At 53.7% G+C, this 13,539-nt stretch overlaps 4 protein-coding genes across 4 annotated transcripts; 1 reads left to right on the forward strand and 3 right to left on the reverse strand.

Moving 5' to 3' along the window:
- Positions 1 to 506: 506 nt before the first annotated feature.
- K489DRAFT_405870 (uncharacterized protein) lies at positions 507 to 812 on the reverse strand (the record flags this gene model as incomplete). The annotated part of the gene is made up of 1 exon (XM_033607194.1): positions 507 to 812. One exon carries the CDS (start codon positions 810 to 812, stop codon positions 507 to 509), a length of 306 nt encoding a protein of 101 aa, XP_033464172.1.
- Positions 813 to 4,804: 3,992 nt separating this feature from the next.
- On the forward strand, positions 4,805 to 5,685 carry K489DRAFT_7520 (uncharacterized protein). The gene has a single exon (XM_033608893.1). It carries the CDS (start codon positions 4,991 to 4,993, stop codon positions 5,486 to 5,488), a length of 498 nt encoding a protein of 165 aa, XP_033464173.1. The 5' UTR covers positions 4,805 to 4,990; the 3' UTR covers positions 5,489 to 5,685.
- Positions 5,686 to 7,102: 1,417 nt separating this feature from the next.
- Positions 7,103 to 7,801, reverse strand: K489DRAFT_296045 (SET domain-containing protein; the record flags this gene model as incomplete). The annotated part of the gene is made up of 1 exon (XM_033600308.1): positions 7,103 to 7,801. A coding segment is annotated over one exon (699 nt), but the record flags the coding sequence as incomplete, so codon positions are not given.
- A 4,880-nt stretch (positions 7,802 to 12,681) lies between these two features.
- On the reverse strand, positions 12,682 to 13,509 carry K489DRAFT_311428 (uncharacterized protein; the record flags this gene model as incomplete). The annotated part of the gene is made up of 1 exon (XM_033600777.1): positions 12,682 to 13,509. One exon carries the CDS (start codon positions 13,507 to 13,509, stop codon positions 12,682 to 12,684), a length of 828 nt encoding a protein of 275 aa, XP_033464175.1.
- Between the last annotated feature and the right edge of the window lie 30 nt (positions 13,510 to 13,539).

A 13,539-nucleotide genomic window follows, 5' to 3' on the forward strand; every position in this document is an offset into this window, starting at 1 on the left:
AGGGTATCAATGGAGTATTAAATTCAAAAAAAAATTCGCTCAAAATGCCCTGTTCTGCGCGGAATCAACTCCCATTCGATGGCGGATAGCTCGTTCAGCGGACTATCAAATCGTCTCATGACCTTTCATGCATTGCATCGCCTGTCAAGCACGGGCGACCGGTTGATCTCCAGCGCGACGCTGCAGTGTAAGGCTTTGTGTGCAGAGGTGAGTACCAATCTCCCTGTGCAAGTCGACCGGAAGGAATGTGAAGGACTCTCCCATTACAGCCTGATCATGGCATGCTTGGCGCTGTGGTGTGCGCTGGGGTGTATCGTCGGACGGGCCATTGTATGTATTGGCAAGGTACGAAATGTACTGCATCCTTCGACCTACTGCTAGGCAGTCGATGTACGGTGTGGTGATCCAGATCTCTGGAAGGGGTTGTGTGGCGTGTGTGTTTTCATAGCCAAAGTGGTTGTGATTGGAGACATGGTCGCATATCGCGGACGGAGCTCGCTCATTGCTCAACGCTTAGGCAGTCCGACCAACGCGGCGCAGCGGCTGCAGTACCACAGGTTCAGACCATACTGGATCATGTTCCACAGCCCCGTCCTCACGTCGATGCTCGGCGTCCTCTGACATCGGGAGCAGCGGGCATATTCCTGCGAAGAAGGACAGGCGTCGACGGCCGAGCAATCGGACCCGTCGGAAGAGCCGTCCAGGTCAAGCAGGTTCTGCGTGGGTCGGACAGCCGGTCGGCTGGCCGTCGGGTTGGAACCTTTGGTGCTGTAGGCGGCGCCGGTCTGGAGTTGAAGGAAATTGGCTGCCATCCTGGGCGAGGTCGACAACAGCGGAGACGGGAGCTCACGTTGTGCAAGCAGAGGATTGTGGGGGTCGGACAGCGTTGTGCCGTGGCTCGCGATGAAGGCTGGCGAAGTCAGAGGGGTCTCGGAGGAAAAGTGGGAATTGTTGTAGGCGATGGGCTCATAAGCAAAGTAATCGTCCTGGTGGGTGGGGTGTTGGCGACGGTGGTCGAGGTGGTAAGCGGACGATGTCGACAAGGGCGAGAAGGAAGTCGAGGACGATGGCATAATAAGTACCAGGCGGCGGGCCGGTAGTAGTGGTTTCGCGTGGACGGGACGGTCAAGCAAGGTCCATCGGAGATGGGTTGAGGCGTCAGCCGATAATCGAGGAGCGGAAGGATGATCGAGAGATGTTTGCAGACGCGACGGTGACCAATTGAGGCAAAAGATCTTCGGGACTATGTGGTTTATGAAGGGGAGGCACAGGAGGAGAGGATGGAGGGTGGAAATGGGAGGAGGACGGCGATGCAGTAAATATCGTGATGCCGAGTGACAGCCTGGGAGGAGGAGCAGGAGGAGGAACCTTGGAAGGCACACGCTTATTATTGCACTTTCCACGCCCGACGGCGTTTGGGAGGGTGGTTTCGGAGCATGAGGGAAGAGAGTAGCTGTGTGTGTGTGTGTGTGTGTGTGTGAATGTGTGTGTGTGTGTGATTGAGATGGATGTGCCCTGGTGGTGGTGCAGGTGGTGATGGCCAAAGGTAAAAGAGACAGGTGAGAGCGGTGGTGTGTTGCGCGCGTGTTCGCGATTTAGACTATCGAACGAGTCCCAAGAGATTGGTGGAACAGGCGATCGGGGATTTGGGCGGCGGAGGCGGCCACTACGGCCTAGAAAGATTCAGAAAATTCCTGGCGCGCCCCGGCGTGGAAGGGGAAGGATATTCACTAGGTCCGGTTGGCGAATCATCGAGCCACGGTCGGGGAAGGGGCGAACCTACGGGAAGGTACATACCTTCCAGACCAAACGAGGGCGAGGTCTGGACGAACGACCGACGGGAGCGTTGGAAATTCTCTCATCACCACCATGGATGGGTGGTTGTTGGTTGGATCTTTCCCACTCTGCTCTGCTCTGCTACAATACCTACCTCGGCGTGCTAGGTAGGCCTGTCGAATGATGGAGTGTGCGGATGCAGTCAACTGCTGCACCATTGAGAGCGCATAAACATCAACTCCTAGGCATTGATGGGTACTCTACGCCAGTGTGATGAGACGTCCTCGACGACTGCCCTACACCTAGGTATCCATGGATGCTACGTACAGTACGTGGGTACGCTACAGTGCCTTTCTGGAGGACAAGGAGGGACGTGTCATTCTACAGCACATAACTACAGCATTCATGGGTCATCGACATATACGGTGTGGGACGTGATACAACTCCCTCTCTAGGTATCCACAGATGTAGATACAGCCGTGTCGACCGACAAGGCTGAGCCTGTTCTCTCATGCCGCATATACATGTATGTGCATACTAGGTACCTAGGTATTGGTGTGTCCTCCTCCCGCGCCTCCCCTTGGTGGGTACGGGTGCTGTAGTGAACTGGATGATCCTGGATTTCTACACAGTGACATGCTTATAAAATCCTTTACGTTTGCGTCGGTAGCAGTGAGCTGCGAACGGTTCGTGGCGATGGAATGATTTTGGGACTGGGACAACTGTTTCCCATCCGCGGGCGAAGACCAAAGAGGATGGTTGTATGATGATGACGATGAGGATGATGATGATGATGGTGGTGATGATGAGAGAGAGAATATGTGTATATGCGTGTGTGTGTGTGCGCCCAAGGTGTGTTGCCGACCAGAGGACATGGCAGACATTCCCGCCCGCCTGGAAAGCGCGAGGCCCAGTCGGGTGTCGATGTACGAGACGACGGCAGCCTCCAGTCTCCTCCCCTCTTGTGACTCAGATACAATACCTACCTAGGCACCTAGGTAATGTGTGTGTGTATTACCATGGTGTGCGATCATTTGGCGGAAAGAGGCGGCGGTAGGGAGATATATGGCAAGTAGTGGTGATGTGGCACGGACAGGACAGGACGCGACAGGAGAGGACAGGACTGCAGTTTACCCGGTATTCTGTTGTTTTCATCTACTTAGGCCGGTGTGGGCATCGGGATCGTGTTTTGCGCCTTCCATGCGATCGAAGATGATGATCAGGGCGAATCTGCCTTTCAACCTTCCAACCCTCCATTGCCTGCCTCCAGGGCTGGCTGGCTGGCCAGACGCCTCAGGTGCCCCCAGATAGTTGCTGATGAGAGACAGCTGACAGCTGATTGCTTAGCTAATCATGGTCGAGAAACCTTCCAAAGTCGGAAAAGGGTACAAGCAGTGGATCGCAGTATAGTACAGTACAGCCCGAGTTATCACAATACCTAGCACAGTAATATGTAATAAGGAAAAAGGGTTCAAGTTGACCTGCATGCCCAAAATGCCCCCCGCAGAAACTACCTTGGAACAGTTGTAAACATCTAGCCGGGTGCCGTCAAGGCAATGCGCCCGCCCATGCAGGAAACGAACGGTACCTACCTCGGTGTACCGCAGTGATGGTGTACATTCAGCTGTGCTTGCCTTGCCGTTACTGTACTGTCTGCCATTCATTCCATCAGCAGAGACATGTCTCGGCGCACTCTATATCTCCGCTCCCTCTCTTACACTTGACGCCCTCCATCCAGTTTGCTCCCGTCCCGTCCGCATTAAAACACATCTACGGTTTGTATGCGCCAATGTCAACGACAGACTGAATCCCGACCAACAGAGGCCGCTGATCCTTGCACGACGATCTCCCATACTAGTAGGAATTGACACATGTCTGGTGAATTTCCTGCCTGTCCATCGGCTTGGGCTCCCTCACCTTCCGCGCGCATGGTCGACTTTCCCACCATTCCCACCGTCACCACCGATACAACCCATACTGCTTGGCCGGGCTTACAGTACAATAATCGATATCTATGGATGTCGTCTGGCCTGATGTGGATATCTGTCTCGCGGCGCATCCCGGGCTGAAGTTGGGTGCATGCCCTCTACCTTGTGAATTACCTTTCTGCTCGTCATGTGAAGGTCTCACTGACGACCGTTGTCACCGTGCTGTACCAACCTACTCTCCTCTTGGCCAGAACAATCTCTCAACCGGCTTGTCCAAGGTCCTGTATCTCCGTCAAGGCAAACGTCCCTGAGTGAGGAAGGAACACCAGGTCTACACATCTTCAGGACTGCCGACCCATGCACCCATGTCCCGGCGAGCCGAACAAGAGACTGCTGAAAGGTTTGGAATTATAAACATGACAATTCTCATTCTGATGACCAAGAACTTCCTTAATTTCACGCAACAACTATTTTGGAAGAGGAAGGTGGGTCAACGCCCATGGTTGAATAAAGCGGTGCAAACCTACATTGCTCCCAAAAGTTGTCTCGATCACGAGGGAGGATAGCCTAGACTGTGGCCCATGTGTCTGTGGGCGTCTCTGGATCGACGCCAATCGCTGATAAGAAGCTCGGAATATATGTCCTGTCTGATCTGAACCCTTTCGCCGCCGATCATGATTATGATCGAGAGGTGTCTCTCAAATTGTGGAGATGTCCATAGGCTGAGTCCTCACTTGTTAAATGATGAGTGACATGTTGTGCTGCCGGAATGGAACGCTGCGGAGGGTTCGGCTGACATGCACAGTCAGGGTGTGATGGATGGATTTGACAAAGAAAACGGTCACGGCCATGTACAAGGCGACATTTCCAATCACGTAATTAGGGGATATGCCAATCCTGCTTCCATGCGCCATTTCTCTTCTCTCGAACTCTAGTCAACAGGTCCACTGCTGCAGTACCAGAACCTCAATCGGGAAGCAATGCCACCGAGAAGGCTTTTCGGGAGCGGTCTGTATCTTTGTATATTGTCTGCAGTGCCACCGCCTTCTCTTGCAGGCGGCGCTTTCTCTTTTTGACTCTCCAGCCAACATCAGCATGTCTTTTGTCAGTCTGGAAATCCGAATGGATGCCGGTAGCCGTCTTAAGACCTCGGTTTTGGATACAAGTGGGAGTCTTGGTTCGCAGACTGCAAGCCGACAACGTTCGAGAACGACAGACCCTGCGTCTCTTCTCTGTGCGCACTCTCGACGGCTTTCTGTGAGCAGATTCCGTCCTCCGAGCCAACAATGTATACGGTACCCTTAAATCTCACGATGTGCGCCTTCCACCCCCCTTCCCGGATGGATTGTGCCGGTTGGACTCTGATGTGGTGTTCGCAAAAGCACAGCTCGCCAAACGTTATTAGCGCAAACATTCATTTATTTACAACAGACCGGAAATTCGAGCGGGTACGAAGATCTCCTCCACGGGCCCGGGACAGCGACCCTACATGTTTCGGCTGCGGAATCAGAGTCGTCGCAAGGCCAATTCTACACACACGCGACACACCAGCACATTGGACACGGGATAAACAGTCCACTGCTCCTTTCCTACCGTGCAGACGTTGGCCATCCTCCAGGGCTGAAAGGAGGGGAGACGACCGGTCGAGACCTCTCCGACCCTTGAAACCTTATTATTATGGTTATAATCGTTTGCGCATTGTCATCAATGTTCGGATGTGGACCCCTTCTCCCGGTCAATGGTTCCTCCCAATGCAGATCCTCGGGTCTAGACGCGCGCCCTGAATGTTTGCGGAAGTAGTCTGCACGAGAAATGTTGATCGAAAGGTAACTCTCCGATAAATCTCCAGTGCCAATCGGAATGGTGAAATTGCGACGTTCTGGTCAATTACAAATTTTCCGGCATCAACACGGCGGCAATCGCGAGGAAGCTTCATGATGGATTTTCATTGCGATTTGCGTGCATAATGACTCGAGCGGACTAGACCATCGCGCCCAAGCTTTTCGGGCATCCGCAATGAGTACAGGGGCTTTTATGCTTGCCATCGAAGCGGTATCAATTACGAAATCGATACCGCACAACTTCTTGATACCCACAACCTGATCGTTCTTGGCGTGTTGGTGCCCAAGATAACGCCCATTTACAGAAGGTTTGTCCAGTCCGGCTTCACGACCATCCATGATGCGATCCGGTGGATATCCGGGCGGGCATGGCGGCGGTCTGGGCCTCCAGGAGTGGTCTCATGACAACTTCTACGCGGCTGGGGCTAGACGGTCACTTCACGTAATATCTGCCGTTTTTGGCTGGACACTGGGGTGGTACAGCTCGAGAGTGGAAGTGCTGCTGGTGAAACGTCGGATGAAATGCTTCCGTGGCTGTCGCATGAGCCATTCGAAGAGGTTGACACCCAGCTGTCCATACCGCCGCCAGACATACATGCATGCATCGCAACATTTCCCTCATAACGTATACATGCATGGTTAGTGGAACATGCCGATACTCACTGTGGCCCACCCGGCAGCATTGCTCCACGTCTGCGAGGCCTGACAGTGACTAAACGGAAAAGGTCGAAATGACTGTGAAGCCGAGACGGCCGTTGTTGCGTAGTTGTTGGTGAATGGTATGAGGCGGCAGATGAGCAGTGCTGAAATGGGTTTGTTGGCATGATGGTCCCATCACAGTGGACGCGAGTCTCGACACGAAAGCACACACGTGGTACTGCCTCTGCCGGTCGCGCCCTCAGAACCCGCTTGCTACCAATAATCACCGGATTCAACTCCGTTCCGGACAGTTCGCCAGACGGGATCTTTTCAGAGCTTTCAGTCGCTCGAGTCGCTGTCGTCGTCCGCATTGTTGGCACCATCCTCTCCTTGGCTAGACTCTGAACCGCTACCAGAGTCGTCATCATCGTCTGGCTCAAAGTCTCCGTCTACGCTCGCATCGATGTCGATGTCCATGGCCTGAAGCCCGTCGTTGACATACCACCCTTCGAAAGCCGTCTGTTGCCCGCGATGTCGGTTCCGGGCGCCAGCCCCAACCAGGCCCTCACGCTCCTCCTCATTCTCCTCGTGCGAATCGTTCACCTCGTCGTCATCGTCGTCATCTATTATGACGCGCTGTCTTTGTAGCTTGCGCCGCCGCTTCGAACTAGCCTTAGCGCTCGGAGGCAGCATGCCATCATCGTTCGATTGGGAGAGAACTTGTGACTGATCCCAAGTACCACCAAAGCCGGCCTTTACAGCACGACGGTTACCTAGCGCATCTTGACGGTAATCGACATCAAAGAATTCCCGAGTCAGTAATGAGTTGCGCACCCGAGGCGCAGATTTGGCGGCCTTCAACGTAGAACCCTTCTTCGAGGCTTTGACGCCTCCAAGCTGTTCATCGGGAAATTCAGGTCCGTAGTCAAAGAACAACTCTTCTCCGTTTTTGACATGGCGAGAGCCGAAAAGGCCAATCCGATGGACCAGGTTGACAAGCATTATTCGAGGATAGAGATTGGCCTTCTTGCTATCGGCATGATTGATGAACCGAACTTTGTTGCCAAAATACGTGCTGTCGATTTCTTGCGTTTTGTTCAGCGAGAAAAGATAACTCAGCTTTTGATGCTCGTACACGGCCGCACGTCGGTCGGACTCGCTTTTAGTGATGATTTCGCCTTTGTACTCGCCGACAAAATCATGTTCGACGATCTTCTGCCCTGCGTAGAGGCCGAATCCATGCACCATACTCGTGCCCAGCAGTGTACGCTTGGCGACGCCGCGTTGGATGTTGGCGTTGTTGCAGCGCCCGGAGAGAATGGTGTCGTGAGGTCGATGCAATGGGTCGAGAACCTCACAGACGCCACATGTCCCGCACAAGTCAGGATCACATTCCCGGTTGAGACCGTAGCACGCACAACGATCATCCTCGAAACAGACGTGTTTCTGGCCCTTCCTGGTCTTCGTCGAACATGAGCATCCTTGCCATTTCCGATCGCAGCTTGCATCGCAACTGCACATTTTCTCACAGGGCACGTTGTTCCGAAAGCAGATGCACTGCGCACTTGAGCAGCTCTCGCCCGGATGTGAGCAGGGATAGTATGGAGGGCGATCTTCCGCTCGCCAGAAGATGCCAGATTCGAGCCACCACTTCAACGGGCGCCTCTCCCTAGACGGACTGGTCACTTCGTCGCCGTCCGCACGGGAAGGGAACTCGACGCGCTGTCGAAAGTTGACTTCACGCGGAACGATGATGTCGGTCTCGACAGCCTCATCGTCGGCGGTCTCCTGCACCCGAACGTCGCTACCCGCAAGGCTCTCGTGAATCTCTCCGTGATAAGGACAGTTGTGGCGCATGCATATTCGACATGTCAGTGCTCCCGGTTCGACGACGGGCGTGGCAGCCAACAGACTTGCAACGTAGTCGCTCCTCCGAGCGACATGCCACAGCCTCAACCCTGTGCTTTTCTGAAATATCTCGCAAAGCACAGCTGCTCGGCCAACGAGATCAGCTGAAGCTGCCGGAAGTTTGCGCAGCAAAGTGCTCCATCTACGGCTGTTGCGTGCAAAGTCCTCGTCACAGAAGCTTTCCCTCGCCGCCAATGCTCTGATTGCACTTGCATCTGATCCAACGTTTGGGCGAGCCTCAAGCAGGAACCTTAGAATGTGCACCCAACTACAACCGATATCGAACAGCATGTCCTGTGCATACACCGCGAGCCGCTCAGCTTGGAGCATGCAGTCCAGCTTTCTCGGTCTTTCCATGGTATCGAAGAAGTAATTCTCAGCCAGGCCCGGCGCTTCATAAGCATCGTTGAAATCTTCGCCGAAGTATGGCCAGCGCTGCAACACAGTCTCGTTGTGCGCGAGAAAGTTGTTCTTGATACTGACATAGTGCGAGTAATTCGGTGGCTCGTTTGTCTCCGGGCCCGCCGACGCCAACATGCTGCACGTCACCGACCATGAGCTGGCTTTGGTGGGTTTTCCAACATTGAGAAGCTCGACCTGGAACTCGGCGGCTCGGCGGTCGACGCTTTTTTGTTTGCCATGGGCCACCGCCAATGGCCTCATTCGCGCAAATACCGAAGTCGGTGTTCCCAGATTGCTTTGTGTCTGTATTGCGGCTTTGTTTCGGGATTTCTTCAACCACATCTGATGCCAATATTCTGTGTCTTCTCGGCACTCTTGTAAGCGCGATTGGATGACGGACTTGATGCGTGCATCGAGTGTAACATCATTGTCAGGCCAGACGGTCATTCCGGCAGGATCGCAGGCAACGTCGCTGCTTTCGGGAACGTCCGGGCCTGGAAGATACGACACTTCCGGCCGATTCGCACCACTAATCCGTTCGACCTCCAATGCATGAGCAGCGGGTCGTGGATCCCTCGCTCCTATGCTACTGATAATGCCGCTTGCGGAGCGATCTGACCGTGAGGTTTCTCGTTTGACGTTTTCGGCGATTCGAGCGGAGCCATTTCGGTCCGCACGCACCTCGTCCTCCCGTGACTCGATGGAGACTATTGGAACACTCCCTCGCCCCGATGAAGTGGTCAGTGCAGCATCGTTGTGTCGCCGGTCGTTTTGCAGCGCGTTTGCGAGAGACTTGTTCGGCTGCGACTGTTCATTTGTTGGAGGTCGCTCGCGATCGCTTGATTTGAGGAGAAATTTTCCAGAAGGCTTGTCCACCACCACGGTCTGCAAAACATCCTTGCGCTGTAAACGTGACTGGGTAGATTCCGATATGGCTCGTGATTGGATCCGTGAATCCGATGGTCGATCTCGAAGCTCATTTGTCACATTCGGAACCCGTGTCGAGCCTCGTTCAACTGGCATACTTGCCCCTGAGATTTTACGAGGCCCGCTCGCTGGTCTCTTTGATGCAACGAGAGTGCCAGTCAACTTTCGTAAATGCTTCAGTTCGTTTGCTGTGTGCTTGATTGCCACAGAATGTGCAGTGTCACCTCCAGCATCCTCCCATGCAGACTTTCTTGGTCTACTTCGAGACCTTCGAGACTCTTCTGATGCGGAATGATCTGATAGCGAATGACTAGGTGGCGGTGAGAGAGACCTCAGTCGTTTGCGCTTGACAACCTCAACACCCAAGTTGACAGAAGAATTGGAGGCAGGTTCGGAAGAACGTAAATAATCTTCCATGCACAGCTCGACAGCTCGAGGAATTCCTGCCGTGCTTCTCGACAGCTCCGGGGAAGGTCGGGCTTCTTTCCTGTGGTTTACAAGGCTCTGTGACGATTTTTGTGTGGCAATTTCAGAGCAATCTAGTCCGCCTTGAGATGGAAGGTCACTTATCGGTTCACAGCCGGAAGATAGGATTCTCCTTTGGTCTTGCAAGGGTCCCTGCCCGACGTGCGTGGCGCGTGAGAGGTCGGACTCTCCACCATGCAGTAGACAAGGCTGTGGAGTCAAGCTGTGCGGTGTCGCTACGCCAAGGGAAACAGTATTTTGAGATGGCAGCTGCGCAGGATCCGAGTTGCTCATCACGGTCGCCGACAACTTGCGTTCCGCGTGCAACACGTGCTCCGTTGATAATGTTGGTTCACAATGGGTGGCCGTATCCTGGCGCTGCGAAACCTCTGCTACGGTCCCATGTATAGCGTGGATTGCTGATTCTCCGACATCAACAACACCGTCGCTGCCTTGCTGGTGGTCCAGCCTGGTGTTTTCTTGGAAGGTAGTATGAGATGCACTCCGCGAATCGAACCCAACACTGAGAGTCCTGTCGTGACTAGATATCGGTCTCGACGTAGCATCGGAGCAACCAGTTTGCTCGTGTTGCGCATGTGTCACACAGTGGTTTGCATTATCGATCGGGTGGCCAACAGCATCCGCCGGCGTTGGTGGGACGGATGCGCCTGCAGGTGCTGCATTGACAATGTTTACATTTACGTGACTACGCGGATATTTATGCCCTAAGGATGACAACGGCGTCGGGGCTGCGGCAGGGACTTCTTGGCCAATTATAGAAGCTGCAATTGTCGCAGGAGACCTTGATGTGTCGCCAAGACTTTCGCGTGCAGGGCTTTGAGACCCGACGCCGTGAACCGAAGCGATCGGAGCGGTTTTGTTGACAATCTTTTGCTTCAGAAGGTCGATCGTAGAGCACTCACGCGACGCGTTCAATTGGACCGACAACGCACTCTTGCAGTCTTTGCTGTCTTTGCCAGGACCGCCGCCGACTTGCACCAAATCTTGCTGATCGGGAGCATCCAAAATCATGATCGCCTTTTCTTGACTTGAACCCGAATTTTCGAGTGTGTTGGATCTATGTCGGCTGCTGCTGTCGACTCTGTCGTCGTCATCGTCACCCGTAAGGTCAATGTATGCCACCGTACCCCACTGCATCCTGACCGGTTGGGATACAATCTCGAGCCTTCGAGGATTTGAGGGCCCATGTGTTGAGGAGTGTGAGAGTCTGTCTCAAAAGAGCGCGAGAGTGTCGGCGAGAGACTGCGAGATTTGCGGCCAAGATTGACAAAATTGTTGGTGTGCATAACACGCCGGCAGGTGATGTGATGTGACGCCTGTTCATGAGCGCAGTAGGTATGGGTCGGCCATGGAGAGTAGTAACTACATAACTGGGCACCTAGGTACCTAGGTAGTTTTACAAGGGAGAGGCGGAGTGAAAGAGAAATCCAGCCCACCTGGGCAGACAGGGAGTGAACGAGAGGAGCTGGAGGCGGCGTTGATTATCAGAAGAAAGTGAACGGGTGATGATGACTAAAACACCTATGTGATTCCAGATGGAGAATCACTCCCCTACTAGGTAGATACCTACATAGGTAGATAGTCATTCATTCCATGCCAATCCTGTCGGTTGATGGTGATGAGAGCAGCGGCCCCAGTTATGTGACCCATCCAAGCACAAAATTCGTCAATTTTCATCAATGGCAGCAGATCGGACAAGGCACGTGAAGAACATCAGGCGGCGTGCAATTGTCGCCGGGAGCGACTGGAAGGATGTTAATGCAGAATAGTCATTCCATCTAGCTAGTTCTAGTTGGCACGGATCTGGCATCTCTTGTATAATAATCTATAGATGGTATTTATGATTGTCACAGTAACGAACTGGCTGCGGGAGAGGGCGCTGAAGTGAATGAATTGTGACATCTTGTGGCCATTGTTCGGCCCGCCTTAAGATCATCTATATCGGATCGTGGGCGCCGTCGCATCTGTTTGCTTGACCGCGTCGTGGCGGTTGTTATGGATTCTGCACTTCTCTACGAGCCTCATGAGATCCCTGCTTGACCCTTGAAATGAGCAAGTATCGATGCAAATGAGGCGCAGGCATACATGCTGGCTCTAGATGTCGCGAGCGCGATCGCTCGCACCCGACTTTCCAGCCGAAAAGTCTGGTGTGTAGCAGTCCCTTCATACGCGCCAACTCCGGCAGCCGGATAGTCTGTTTGATCGGTTTGCCTACGCCAATACCGGCGTGTGAGCTCGGCCAGATGTTTCGAATCATTCTAGCTTGAATCTGGATGGACGAATTTACACATGGTCGTTTCTCTTCCATCTGCTGCAATATATTTACTCTTCAGCAGCTGTACTCTGTAGCTCGGGCTGTCATTGCTTCAATGAAAGGTAGACAGCTGGGCAATCTCGGCATTTTTCTGATGATACAGGTTCGATGAGCAGTCACAAGGGCGAGGCAGATACAACCCGCAGGTCTTGAAGTGCCTCGCAGTTGAGGTCAATACTGCCTTTCGAGACACATGAGCTTTCCCGGTGTGTTGCCTGTGCATCTCAAGCATATGAGAAAGGCCAGTATTAAGTTTGGCCGGCCATCGCCTTGAAACCACCAAATGATCACGACTCCGTTGGACCTCGTCCTCTGTCCTTCGGAAGTAAATGCCCTCTGTTCCAGGAGAAAACCCCCAGGAGATCCAATTTGCATGTCCATGGCGAATTCGGCGTTCAGTTGGCAGTTTATCCGTCCAGCCTTGGTGGTCGCGCTCAGATGTGAGGCGACATCTATACAATCAATCCATGTCCTCAAGAGAGGAACTGGCATAGTTTTCTGGGACCAGAACACCGACCAGGCACGGACCCAGCATGTTTTCCCAGTTCACCCACGGATGCACATCCATGAAAAGTTTAGTTCCGTCTCGACCAGCCGCCTTCATCAACTCTGGTTCGCCTCCAGGGTGAAAAGGCAAATAGGGCGTGATGTTATAGACTTTGCCTTGCCAGCTGCTCCACGCCGGCTTGCCCTTTCGGCCTGTCATGGCCTTGAGTTGGATTGGCGTGACTCGTTGGAATGTGTCCACGCCACTGAGGTTCCCGCTCCGGATCAATGCCGCCCAATCCATGGGAGAATGGCCCGGCTTCAGGAGCACTTTGCCACGACCCTTGGAGGCGCCAGCGACTCCATTTGGGGACAGGCCACCATTAACCCGCTGTTGGCTGTTTGCAGGCGGACCGCGGTTTGGTAGCGGACCTCTTGGAGCGTTTGTTGCCGTGAGGCCTCGGGGATTGCCTGTCGAGAGACTGGGCGGAAGCATGAGCGACGCGGGTCCGGAGACTGACGGTTTAGAACGTTGTTCGTTGGCTGGCGCGATGCGATCGGCACGCTGAGCACTGTTAGCTGCAGGAAACATCGGGACTTCATGTGTCGTTGGTGAGGGATCAGTCGAGCTATTCGTCTCTGCGTCGTCGCCACTCAGTGTGAATGATGGCACATCCAAGGATGGGGTCACGGGATGTGCTTTCGGTGTGGACTCATCCGCCACATCTGAATTTGAGTCCGCTTCGGTTTGAGGTTCCTCCTTCTCCTTGGAAAGCCATGATGGCCATATGCTAGCAAGCATCGCAGAAACTTGCGGCGGAGACTGATTGAT

This window comes from Dissoconium aciculare (genome assembly GCF_010015565.1).
Source record: "Dissoconium aciculare CBS 342.82 unplaced genomic scaffold K489scaffold_1, whole genome shotgun sequence".
NCBI classification, from domain to species: Eukaryota; Fungi; Ascomycota; class Dothideomycetes; order Mycosphaerellales; family Dissoconiaceae; genus Dissoconium; species Dissoconium aciculare.

Excerpts from the sequence above, each read along its gene's own strand:
- K489DRAFT_7520 (XM_033608893.1), top strand. The coding sequence starts at position 4,991 with ATGTATACGGTACCCTTAAATCTCACGATGTGCGCCTTCCACCCCCCT.